This window comes from Neltuma alba, unplaced genomic scaffold (assembly GCF_004799145.2).
Source record: "Neltuma alba isolate B1F8T4 unplaced genomic scaffold, ASM479914v2 tig00005945_pilon, whole genome shotgun sequence".
Lineage (NCBI taxonomy): Eukaryota > Viridiplantae > Streptophyta > Magnoliopsida > Fabales > Fabaceae > Neltuma > Neltuma alba.
The window spans coordinates 1-13,616 of NW_021634288.1; the positions used below are offsets into that span (position 1 = coordinate 1).

Consider the following 13,616-nt stretch of genomic DNA (forward strand, 5'->3'; position numbering starts at 1 on the left):
TTTAACATGTGCAACTATTACAAATATTTAATTAGATATAACAGATAAAGTGGGTTAGGGTCTTACATTTAGAACCAAATTGAAAGTTAAACTAAACCTATATTATTCAGGATTTTGAAAACAATTAGATTAGAAGTCATGCAAACAGTGGTAGATGCTACATGACTTTAATAAACTTGCCCTGTAAGTTTAATTATGAGGAAAAAATGTTCCTAATTAATAATCCTGCCAATGTAATCTGTTGTTCATCTTGTTCTAATTATTGTATTTGAACCAGTAATTTACCCATAAAAACATGAGAGTCAATGGACTTTTGTTATTATTTCTTGTCATTGTCCCTGTCAAAAATCATTTCAATTACATTTTTTTTATAAATTTAGAACCTCTCAAAATTATTTTAGACTTAAAATTAATTTTTATCAGGTTTGAAACGTTAAAACCAAAACCCTCCTAAAAAGAGTGAACTTCCTGGAATTTTAAATTTGTGTTATTCTCCTCACTGGTGAATTATTTTACCTTCACAAAATTTTATGTTTATTGGCCACATCAAAGCGTACAGTGTAAAAGGGCACGATGGTAACTCACCGTGCCAATGCCATGGACGAAGCATCATTTATCAACAGCAAAACATGCATGAGTTGTCATGTCTTTTCCATGCCTATTCCTGTTTGGTTTTGCGAATATTGCATGGAAATAGAAATACGCATCAAAATTAGATTTTATTAAACGAGATAATTAAGTATGCTTTGCTTGTCATGAAAAAAATGAAGATTTGCATTTGTGTTTCGTTGAATAATAAGTTTCCTAATATTTGATGAGTATTTTTATAAACGATGAGTAAAACATTCATGCACCAAAAAAAGATCCATATATTTATCTCATTTTTTAATAAACAATTAGATTTCATTAAAATATTTGTTAAATATAAAATAACCCAGAAAATATTTAAAACACAAACCTTCCTGGTATAAAAATATACGCTTTTAGCCATGAGAAAATTCACTTTTATTTTCAAGAGGTTAATTTTTAAGATATATTTTTAGATTTTTTTCAGTAATATGTCACGTTGATAGGAATAAAGAAGGAGGGCCTTTGTTTTGTGTTTTTGGCCGCCATAACCGATAGGAAGGGGTTTTGATTCAATAATTTGCGGAGTCGTTCCTCAGACTCGGAACATCGAACGCGTACAGGAACCACGTGGTCGAATCATCTGCCCGGCCTTGATCTTCAGCACAGAAGCCCCGAAGCGGAGAAAGAGAGAGAATGCAGAATCTACAAAGCAAAAGAAAGAGAGAAGCCTTGTTTATTTGTTGCATTAAAACAAAACCAACACCGTTGATACGACTCATTCTCTCATCTCAATCGTCTCCTTAACTCCTTCCTTCTCCAGCGTCCGATCCTTCTCCCATTCTCACCGATCTCACTCTCGCGCCAAATACAAATTCTCCGCATCCCCCCAGGTACCTACCCGCCTTATTTCTGTCACACCCGCCTCGCTTCTCGCTCCTTTTTCTTCATCCTCCTTCTCTCTCTAGGGTTTCGTTTCGATCCGTTTCTAGGTTTTTTCTTGTGCCTAATCGATGATGGATTTGTGTCTTTCCTTTGTCGTATTAGGATTCCTGCAACGATGGCTGATGCTCCGGCCAGTCCTGGCGCTGGTGGTAGCCACGAGAGCGGCGATCAGAGCCCCCGCTCTAATGTCCGAGAGCAGGACAGGTACCTGCCCATCGCCAATATCAGCCGAATCATGAAGAAGGGACTTCCTGCTAATGGAAAAATTGCCAAGGATGCCAAGGAGACCGTGCAGGAATGCGTTTCCGAGTTCATCAGCTTTGTCACCAGCGAGTGTGTTTTTTCTTTAATTGTTCATGTACGTAGTTATCTTTGTCGAAAATATTATTTGCTTGGGGTTTAATTGGGGGTCGAATTATGTAGGGCGAGTGATAAGTGTCAGAGGGAAAAGAGGAAGACGATTAACGGCGATGATTTACTTTGGGCAATGGCAACTTTAGGGTTCGAGGATTACATCGATCCCCTGAAGATTTATCTGGGCAGATACAGGGAGGTAATGTTCTGTTTATCGCCAATGTTATTGATTAAAGCAGGTGAATAAAGTCCAGAGAAGCTTCTTTACTTTTCTGTTTCCCTGAAAACAAACCTATTACCCGAAACGTCGAAATATTCCACGAAAGATAAATCACTGGAACTTTTGATTGGCTTGAGTCCCCTCCTGTTCAACTTTGATTTTTCACTGACTTTTCGTTCCTTTTTTTTTTTTTTCCGGGTCTTCCTCTTCTTGGACGATTGGGCTCGTTGCAGATGGAGGTTAGTTCATACTTTGACAGTCCTACTGCTTCAATAGCTATTCCACTTGTTAATTTTTCACATTCGATTCGACCTTTCTTATTTGTCTGTGCCCGTATATGTTATGTTTTTCAAATCGTGGCATATTAGGGTGATACCAAGGGTTCGGCGAAGGGCGGAGAAGTATCTGCTAAGAAAGATGTTCAACCAAGTCCTAATGCTCAGGTATATATTTGGCACATGTATATTTATGCATACTTTTATTGATAGAAAGTCATTGATATGACAATGCCTGATGTTGACCCATTTTATTGTAAAATCTACAGCTCGCTCATCAAGGTTCTTTCTCACAAGGTGTTAACTATACAAATTCTCAGGTAACCTCCCGTACTCTATTATGTTTCTGGAAGCGGCATCTTGTTATAATGAAGAAAATGCTGGGTTTACTGATTGGACTCATATCTTAATTGCATTCAATTGTTTTCTGTTTCAAAATCTAATGTGGTAGTTCCTAGGCATAAACAATTTGGTTTATGATGCTGATGGGATTCATGACTTAATGAGATATCCTTAATAGCAGGACTTTTCAGCTTTAATTCCATTTCTATTTTTAATTTGTTATTAGAAGTCATACCACCAAAGATCTATCTTAGAAGCAATGATTTATAATTCTTCACCATAAGATGAGCCACAGCTACAGTTGGCTCGTATTGCACTAGACGTGCTGAATAGCAGCTTGTTGGTTTTAGTTGGCTCCATAAAATGAGCGCATAGGAAGCTGGTGCCATGTTTGAAATTCTTATTCCTAATGAAATTTGCAAAGCACACAGAATGGAGAACCTTAGAGCCGCAATAGCTCTGGACTTCTCTCTTTTCCTAATGCATAAAAGTTGACCGGATACCGGATATCCTTGGTTGCAATTTTGCTTCCTTTTGGGTTCCAACCTTGCTAATGAGAGTGATGATTTATTTACTTAAAAAAAGAGGCTTGTTGATGCGCATGTGAATGATGCCCGTTGGTTTCATGCAATCCTCCATGTGGCTGGATGTTATCTTTTTAAATTTTAGATGCAGTCTGTCCTTGCTAGCTTCACTCTTTGTAATTATGTTTTGATTGTATTATATCAATGATCTACCAAGATTATGAGAGAGATGTTTCCTGTTTTTCATTTTCATCGAATATTTTTGTATTGGATGTTGTGGTGTGAAGTTAAAAATACTTTAGGTGGTGCATCGTCTTAGATTAAGCCACTTCAGTGTCTTATGCGATAAGCCTGCCTCCAGGCAGATGCATTACAGGTTGATGGGTCAGTAGGGATCAAATAAAAAATTATTTGGGTTCAGCATCTTCCCCCCCCCTGTTACAAATTAATGAATTATAGTGGTGTCCCATCTCTTTTGCCTAATGCGTCTTTGAACCTTTCTTTCTTTAATACTTGCTTATCGTCTCACTGATGCAACTTGAAAAGTATTTTATACTGCGTGGAAGTCTATGCTTTTTTGAAAAACCATATTTGGAATTGTCCCCCTCTCTTGAGTTCACCTGTTTGTGATAATTTAAGGAGTTTACGTTGACACGTTTTTAATGGATGGATAACATATTGATTTGACCTTTTTGTTTTTCTGGCGGTAAAAATCAGCCTCAGGTTCAGCGTATGATGCTTCCGATGCAAGGTCCAGAATAGTTATTCACACTCAGTCAGTCAATAAGTCGTGGGATTTGAATGTTGTTGGAGATTTGGTAATTGCCATAGGCAATTCGACATATTTAGTGCATTTATGACATTAGGTGGTGCTGGCTCTAGTTTCTGGATTTTTTTAAAATTTTTTTTTTTCCCATCATGGTCTGTATATTATCTTTGAAGTAGCATTATTATTTCATTAGTGTTAATGTAAATGCCGGAGCCCATTGTGCTTCACTTGTTCCATCTGGTGTTTTGGCAGACCAAGTGTTTTGTATTTATTATTGGAAATCTGAATTATCATTCACTCGTCACTCCCAGTCCAGTCGCATCTTGTACTCGGTCGTTTTTCCGGGAACTAGAGATTTGAATCTCAGTATTACGGATAACCAATGCCATCATTCATCAATACGCCCGAGGGCGTGCGCAGTGAAAATCCTCGACACTCGCATTCTTTACTGCATGCTGCATCTGGAAGTGGAATTGAAGGTGAAAGTGGGATTGGACTTGTTTGGTATGATGTCACTTCCGTGTGGAAGTCGGATGCGTGGAAGTCTCTCGTCTTCTATTGAACTGGACCTTAAATGACAGAATTTTCCAATTTTGTAATTTTTTTGATGACTCTACCTCTTTCCTCTTTTTATCTTTTGGAAAGGGAATCTGAGATGACCCTACCTAATCATAACATATTTTCAGTCATAACACACAAACCCCTTGGCCTCTTTCTTCATGACCCATGATACTCATCTGCGATGGCGAAGTGTGTGGTGACAGCTAAAGCGTTGTGCAAAAAGGTTCTTCTAGTTTGATATTTGAGTTGTTGTGGATTGATTGATTCCAAGTTCCAACATATGATTTTCAGATCTGATTAGGCGGCGAGGTGATTGTATTGGTGATTTTTGAAAGGTGGATTGTTTTTCCTTTGGGGAAAAAAATTTCATTTAGCAATGACATATTGATACTTGCGTGATATAAATATACGTACCCATTAAAAATCATGCTAGCCTTCCGTTGTATGCTGTAAACCCCATTTTCACCTCCATTTCTATTTCTACTTATACTTTCATCTCCATTTTCAGCTCTTACTTCTTCAGAATCTCTTTCAACGTACGGAACAGGACCCAAAAAAACCTTCACAGGGTGATACTAAGATTGTTCTAGTTTATAAATACAAGTTGTTAGTGAGTAATTTGTAAGCATTTTTATAAGCGTTTTTTGAGTCTAAAAACACGTCTAGTTATGATGAGTTTTTAAAACTCAATTCACTTTTTTTTTTGGTATAAAAAACTATAAATAAAAGTTGCTCAATGAGAGGAAATCACTGCCAAACACTTAGGAAGTCGAAGAGGAGGCAAAAGAAGCTCTTTGTTTGAAGTGGGATGAATAAAGCGAGATCACGCTACAAGTTGAAAGAGGTGGCGTGAACTTCTTCCTCCACGGCCAAATGTGATATATTGTTACCAAAATCACGAAGACCAGAAGAGATGGTTGTGTGTGATTTATTTATCACGGGTTTTTTTTTGGGGGGGGGGGTCATGAAATAAGTATATATATATAAATAGAAATATTTTATAAAAGACAATAAAATTTCGAGAGGATCTAGAGGCGCGATCTCGTTAAAGCGCGTGCAAACTGCGTCGTGGTGAAGACTTAATAGGGAGGGAAGCGTACGCTATCTGCGACTATGGAGATGAAAACACCAAAGCTGGGTTTGCCATGTGGTCGTCGGTGTAGTGCACCATCGCGACCCTTTTTACCCCAAAGTCCAATTCATTGGTCATGGTGGAAGATAAAGCCATGCCATTTTCTTTTGCTTTTACCCTATTGTATATATACATAATTGATATTTATGTGCTAGTGAGGCCTTTTTTTCTGCCCACCCCAAAAGTCACTTGCCCCTTCACTGCCTCCTGCATATGATTTTCTTACTCAGACTAGCACCCTTCTGTGATTTTCCAAGGTAAAGTATGCATTATTTATTGGCTCTGCTCTCTATCTATCCTTCATCACTAAGAGATATCTTCACTTTATATCTATTCTTTCACGTTTGACGGCAAAACTAGTTCATTCATTTCGTATCTTTATCTCCTCTCCAGTGCATTCCTGCTGGATTATTAATGGGGGAAAAAGTAACTCTCGAGTCTGGAAAATAAAACCTTTTAACTTGAAATAAAGTATTAAATTACATGTATTGGAAAATTAACCAAAAAAATAGACTATGCTGAAGTAAGAACGCAGCCTTTATGTTAATTTCAATTATATTATATTATATTCAATTTTTATATAAAGCTCAATTAAGGATCAATTTAATTCAGTTCAATAAATATTAATATAAAACATAAGAATCATGTCAGGATGCTTTCATGATTCATATTGTATCGATGTGTATAGGATTATATACTTAATATGCACGACAATATTCAAATTTTTGTTAAGAAATATACTCACACCTGATGTGCCCTCCAACAGGACAATACACCCGTGCTCAATAAAAAAAAATTGCAATTATATGTAAATATGAATGTCCATATTATTGTAAATGAGATTTCCAAGTCTATTTTTAATCATTATTTTGACTATGAACTTGACATTTAAAATGTAAAAATTATAAATTAAATCATATATTTTGAAAATTTTGGCTCGGTACTTGATAACGATGTCTCTGCTGTTATGTATATTAATGATTAAAGATAGTTTTAAGGGAATGAAATTTTCAGCAAAAGAATTAACTTCTGGTTTTTTTCAAAATATAAAAATTAAATTATAATTTCTTATTTATTTATTTTAACTCTGATCTAATAATCTGTTTTTAAAAAGATATACAATTTAATATTTGACATTTTCAAATTTACGATTCTTAACTCCTGAAATATACAATAATAATGACCAATAACTAAAATATTATTTTTGTTATGAAATTAACCAACAATGAGAGTAGATTGGAGAAGAGAAGTAGACAAAAAAAATGAGAGAATGATATTGTATTCCTTTACTTGCTTCACTTGCTTCACAATACAATGGCATGCCTTATTTATAGGCATCGTCTTACATATAAGTTACATTGGTACTTAAATGATAGATAGTGGATAATAAACCACATGAATATGAGTGGGGGGAGTTACAAGATTAAAGGCATAGTGGAAAGGTAATGGAGTAGTGGAAGATTAATGCCTAGTGGAAGTAGTGGGAGTTGATGATGAAGTTGAGAGGAAGAGGAAGAGGAAGAAGAGGAGATGGACATCCACATGTTATAATATTCATAATACTCCCCCTTGGATGTCCATTATACAATATATGTGCCTCGTTAAAAAACTTCAACTAGGAAAAACCCTGTGGAATAAAAACCTAGTAGAAGAAAAAGAGTACACATTCACTGATACACTATTTGATGCTGCCTCATTAAAAACCTTGCTAGGAAAACCCAATGGGAAAAAACCATAGACAAGGAAAAAAGAGTACAGCGTTTATTAACTCCCCCTCTTGATAACATCAATTGATATCCTTGAGTCTGTGACATTCGATATTATGAACAAACTTTTCAAATATTGTAATAGGAAGTGACTTGGTGAACAAATCTGCTAGATTTTTATTTGAATGAATTTGCTGGATATATCTTTCACCATCTTTTGGATATTGTGAGATAAATACTCCATTTGGAATTACCAGTATGTGAATCAGAAAAGAATCTAGAATTCTATTCCAATGTCTTTGGTGAAAAAATATATCTTACCAGTAAGTTAACAGCAAATGATATGTGATGTCATGTATGACTGATAAGATATGATATGATACTTCTGGACCTATGATTTGGTACTTCTGGACCAAGTAGTTTTTCATCACCTTCTCAAAATATATAAAGTTCTTTATTCACCTCCACAAATCTCATAACTATCAAAGTATATAATGGATATGATTTATCCATATAAAAATACTTTAAGGCTTTTCTTGTATCAATTATTTGATACACAAAAATCTTCATTTCTCAAGTATTCAATTTCCAATCCGAAGCAAAACTTTGTTCTTTTCAAGCCCTTCATTTCAAATTCTTTCTTTAAGCAATCCATAGCTTTTGTAAGCTCTTCAGGAGTTCCAATAATATTTATATCATCAGCATAAACAATTATAGCAAACTCACTTTCAGATCTTTTCATAAAAATACATGGGCAAATTGGATCATTTTTATATCATTTCTTCAACCGATATTTACTTAGTCGGTTATACCACATACGCCCTGATTGCTTCTGGCAACTTATTTAACTTAATCTTTGTTCTCAAGAACTTAAATTGTATGCTTCTGGCAAGTGAAATTCTTTAGGGAATTTCATATATTTTGATTCAAAACTATAAAATGGATCATACATACTGAAATTATTTTAATCTTCATAATATTTTATATACTGAAAGATTTTCTTATATATGCTCCTGGCATATTTTTGAATCCTTCAAGGATTATCATGTAAATTTTACTATTTAATGATCCTCATCCAGGGGTCATCTAGCAGGCACATTTCATAATGCCAGACTATTCAAATATGCAAAATGATATCCACCACAAAGTAATATGTCTCATCATAATCATTTGTGAAAATCTATATAAACATCTATCTATTCTATAGAAACTTTATATTTTATGTGTTGGGACTACAGGCCCATTTTCACATATCGAAACAATATTTCCATCACGTCTTTTCCTTTTTCTTTTCTTCTTGGCCAAATTTATATCTACTTTGTATGATAGATCTATGTGTAAGATCCTCTTTTTATCACGTGATATTCTTATGAAAATCATTGTCGACAACTTTACCTTTTCGGTTCCATTTTTTCTTTTGTGACATAACTTGTTGAGATCTTTTCTTCTTTTCAGGTACCTGAACCTCTTCTGGAGTTTTACAATTAGTTATGTCTTGACACTCTTCTAGAGTACATGCCTCCTCAATATAACTTCTAAGTTGTATGCTCCTCTTTATTCAAGATATTTATATTGGAACCGATTAACCTCTCATGCTTCTGGCATGTCTTAATATTTAAAATAATTGGAGCATTTTTAGCTGGAATATGAGATTTAAAAATTTTCATTCAAGTCAGTAAAATATTTTGTAATATTTCATGAATGCAATTTTGATGAACTTCTGGTCCATACTAATATATTTGAGGATCTATATTTAATAGTAATAATGCATTCCATGCATTCTCTTTTCCAGCTACTCAATTTCTCCCCCTCATGTTAGGAAAACTTTGTCGAATAACAGTCAACTAATTATGTAGTATAAGTCTCCTAAATCCATTTGCTTCTTTTAGGAACATTATTTTGTTCCATTTAAAAACAAACAAGAAGAAGGAGGTTCTTACCCAACATATGTCCCAACTTTCTTTAAATATCCATCTATGTGCATTGTGGTGGATTGGTAAGAATAAATATTACACATTTCAATCTTTAGATGGAAAATATCTTGCTCCTGACCAAAAGCCAATTTTATTGGGAGAATTTTGTTGCCTTGATGTCTATAAGTGCTGCAATATATCAAATATGCCAACACTAAAATGGAAAAATTTGTTCTCATAAATATTGATCAAGCTATTCACGGAGGCATCAACAAATGATTTTGCTAGATCAATTTGTTAAGCAGGCTTTTCAACATTAAAAGCCTGATATATAAATTCACTAGTATCTTTAAAATCAAGTTTTGGGAATCACATAGTCTGGAAATATTTATCTAAATAATCTTGCAAACTTCAGGTTGCAAATTAATATCAATCACACATCTTACCATTTTATATAGATGCATCTATCAAATATTAAATACTTGTATGGCTTATGTGCTTCTAAATGGGCCCATATATATTTCCAGAAATATAGTGATCCATTCGAAAACAAAACATAACTAGTGATATTTTATAATCAATTTTCTTTGAGAACAAGCAGCACATACGGATTCTTAAAAATGTTGGCTATTCAGAAGAATCTTCTGGTTCTTCAATGGATATCAATACATAATCTTCAATAATTATATAGTTTAAGATGATCAAACAAGTCATGCCAACAATAAATCTAATTATATCAGTAAACTTCTGGTTTACTGTATCATGTTTCGTTACCAATAATAAACTTTTCAATATAATATATGATTGATGATATCCATTTATGAAATTGATATGAAAAATATATCCAATATCAACTCATATTTGTATTTCAACAGTTTTTCCCCTCAAGATTGAGTCATTCAAATATGATTCATTTATTCATATATTTCATAAATAGCTGCTAGCATAAAATAGGTTAAAGCCAATAACCTATCTTTTACTTGGAAGCCTAAGTACTTCCTAGTTCATATATAGTTATGGACTTTGATCCAATTATACTATAACATTTACACTCTTTGGAGAACTAAAGCTGTGATATAGATCTATGGGTCATATTTTTCACTATCAATACTTTGTCTGCTCATAAAGAAAAATCAGTATTAGTTTTTCTGGAACTATATTAATACTATTACATCTAGTTCTTCAGGAACTATATAATTTAAGAGGAATATGAAAGACAACTCTATTTCAATATATTATTAACATAATAATAAATAATTATGAGTATCATAGATTTAACTTACAAGACACATAGAAAACACACAAAAATGATAAGAACATTTAAAATGAACTTTTAAAAGTAAAGTACTTAATGTTCAAAACTTCTCAATATTAATCAAGGTACTATAGACATTTAAAATGTTCAAAACTAATATTAAATCAGATCACATAAATAAGATATAAATAAACAAAATATAACTAGTAACTCTTGAGTCTATTTGATCTATTTAGTTTTATATCACACACTTATCAATATTACAATATCAAATTTTTATAAGATTTGTTTCTCACAAATCACAATAAATTTAAAGACCAATAAAAATTAAACATTATACACATAGCCTTCTAGGCATATACTTATATGTTTTCTATTTTTATATATATATTGGATATCTATCTTTCTTCACAACTTACTGTCTTCAGGCATTAAAATTAGCTTCGATATTTTCATAATATCACATGGTCTTTTTGATTCCACAACCATTTTTCTTTAACATTTGCTTTTCAATGAACTAATATATATTTGTCTATATGACTTCTGGTCATATTATAATAGTTGTTCATAATTTTATCATATTGATCATAGGGCCATTACTAATTCTGCTATTATGATTCAATAGTCAAGTCCCAAGATTATTGCCCTTTTAGTTATCAGTTCCACTGATACAATGTTATCATATTCTTTATCACTCTTATGGATATATTCCTTGCTTTCAATAGCATATCACCATTTTTCTCAAATATTAGTCTTCTGGACTATAACAAAATTTTTAGAACTATGAAGTTCTTTTGTATCGTGAGTTTTTAACCATCAATCATCAGGACTTTGATATACATTATCAAATTGTGACAGTCTTGTCATGCCATCTGTTACTACCATAAGATAGTCTTTTATTAAATAATCATCAAAATGTGATGTGGCTTCTGGCCATCTAATCACAAAATCAAGAATATAATGGCTATTAGCCATTCATTTATATGTTTAACATTCTACTTTCCAAGACAACAATTAACCAATATCAGAGATGATAATCATATATAGTAATTTTATAGATAAACATAAACCTCATAGCAAATCAAGGAGTATTAAGGATAGTAGGATCATAAAAATATAAGAAAAGAAATAAAAAATAAAAATTTTCATATCTTAATAGGATGAATAAAATATTCGATTGCCAATGAATCAATATGGTTAATATGCAAAACCATCATTTGCTTTAAATAAATTGGAGAAATCTTACCAAACTTTCGGATCAAACTATCTTCATTCAACGAACAAAATATCAACGTGCATCAACTAGAAACCATGAACTCTGATGGTAGAATCTCGTGCTGATAACGTGTTATGAAATTAACCAACAATGAGAGTAGATTGGAGAAGAGAAGTAGACAAAAAAAATGAGAGAATGATATTGTATTCCTTTACTTGCTTCACAATACAATGGCATGCCTCATTTATAGGCATAGTCTTACATATAAGTTACATTGGTACTTAAATGATAGATAGTGGATAATAAACCACATGAATATGAGTGGGGGGAGTTACAAGATTAAAGGCATAGTGGAAAGGTAATGGAGTAATGGAAGATTAATGCCTAGTGGAAGTAGTGGGAGTTGATGATGAAGTTGAGAGGAAGAGGAAGAGGAAGAGGAAGAAGAGGAGATGGACATCCACATGTTATAATATTCATAATAATTTTAATATATAAATCATAATATGAAATTCTCACAGATGAAATAGGGGATATGCATATTTTTAATAACAAATGCTTGTATTTTTTTAAAAAAAAAGTCAGTGGACCAGGCAACGGTGAACGAATATAAGAGCATACGAGTTCATTTTTAATCTAATGACTAAAGGATTCTTTAACTGAAATATTAAAAACCGAATGATTTATAGATTTTGATTTGTCAATGATCAAAATATCAAATAAAATTAAATATATTTTATCATGAAATAAAAACGATGGATAATTAGGAGTGGATTGTTGGCAGAAAAAAAAAAACTAGGACTTAATTAATCAAACTATACAAGACTTATCATCTTGAGAATCATCAAAATCATTTGTTGGTGATATTCTTTTATCAGCAATTGTAGATTATATTCCTCTGGTCTTTAATAAAATACCTAATTTGAAAGTTCATATCAGTCTTATATGTAAAAATTATTTTATATGTTTATCAATTTTTTTAATTTAACTTTATTAATATTTTTCTAACAATAATTAAGTAGGAGAAAGAAGGAGGGAATCAAGAAAGATGCTTGGAGTGTTTAAAAAAAAAAATCATATTAATTAATTTAAGTAACTTTTTAATCTACTCAAATTAGTTAATTAGATCATATTTTAAGAACTAGAGGAGTATTATTATTTGGATTTTGGGGGATATATATCATTTGAAATTTCATAATCATATATGTAAATCTCAAAACAGGATTATTATATTCTCCAAGTTTATCATTATTTTAGAGAACTGTTTAATTAGTCTTATAAAAAAGGAGAACTGTTTAATTGAATATTAAAATGAATGATTTGGAAATTAAGTTATGATAGATTACTCAACATAAAGTTTTTTTGGTCGGCTTAGAATCTGTACTCACGAAAAGCAGCTACTTGCCTACATCCCATATGCATAATTTTTAAATCGAAGATATTACAATGGACACAGTAAAATATTTCTTCGGCCAAAAAATTTAAAATAGATTTAATAGAGTTATAAATTTTTCACCTTAGATTACATTTTATTTTGATATTATTAATTAAATATTTATTTACTTGGAGATCTTAATTTACATTTTTTACCGTTTTATATAAATCTCAGAAATTTACATAGGTGTGGTAAATTAAAAAGCTAATCTTAAGCAATTCACATTCAGAAATTTATAATTTACCTATTCGAAATTCAAATAATTTTTATGGGTGAGCTAAATATCTAATGCTGCTAATAACTAACTATCAGTTAACCGAGGATTGTGTGATGACGAAATCCCAACAGAAATATTTCATGATTTTGATTCGTTACGGAAGAAGTATAGAATAAAAATAAAAT

At 32.3% G+C, this 13,616-nt stretch overlaps 1 protein-coding gene across 2 annotated transcripts; it reads left to right on the forward strand.

Moving 5' to 3' along the window:
- The first annotated feature begins 1,227 nt into the window (after positions 1-1,227).
- On the forward strand, positions 1,228-4,232 carry LOC114749093 (nuclear transcription factor Y subunit B-10-like). 2 transcript variants are annotated; one of them, XM_028937567.1, is made up of 7 exons: positions 1,228-1,460; positions 1,615-1,845; positions 1,936-2,065; positions 2,320-2,325; positions 2,455-2,529; positions 2,631-2,681; positions 3,945-4,232. In XM_028937567.1, exons 2-7 carry the CDS (start codon positions 1,628-1,630, stop codon positions 3,987-3,989), a joined length of 525 nt encoding a protein of 174 aa, XP_028793400.1. In that variant the 5' UTR covers positions 1,228-1,460; positions 1,615-1,627; the 3' UTR covers positions 3,990-4,232. The 2 variants fall into 2 exon arrangements, with proteins under 2 accessions (XP_028793400.1, XP_028793399.1); XM_028937566.1 differs by having other exon boundaries at positions 1,229-1,460; positions 2,622-2,681.
- Positions 4,233-13,616: the final 9,384 nt, after the last annotated feature.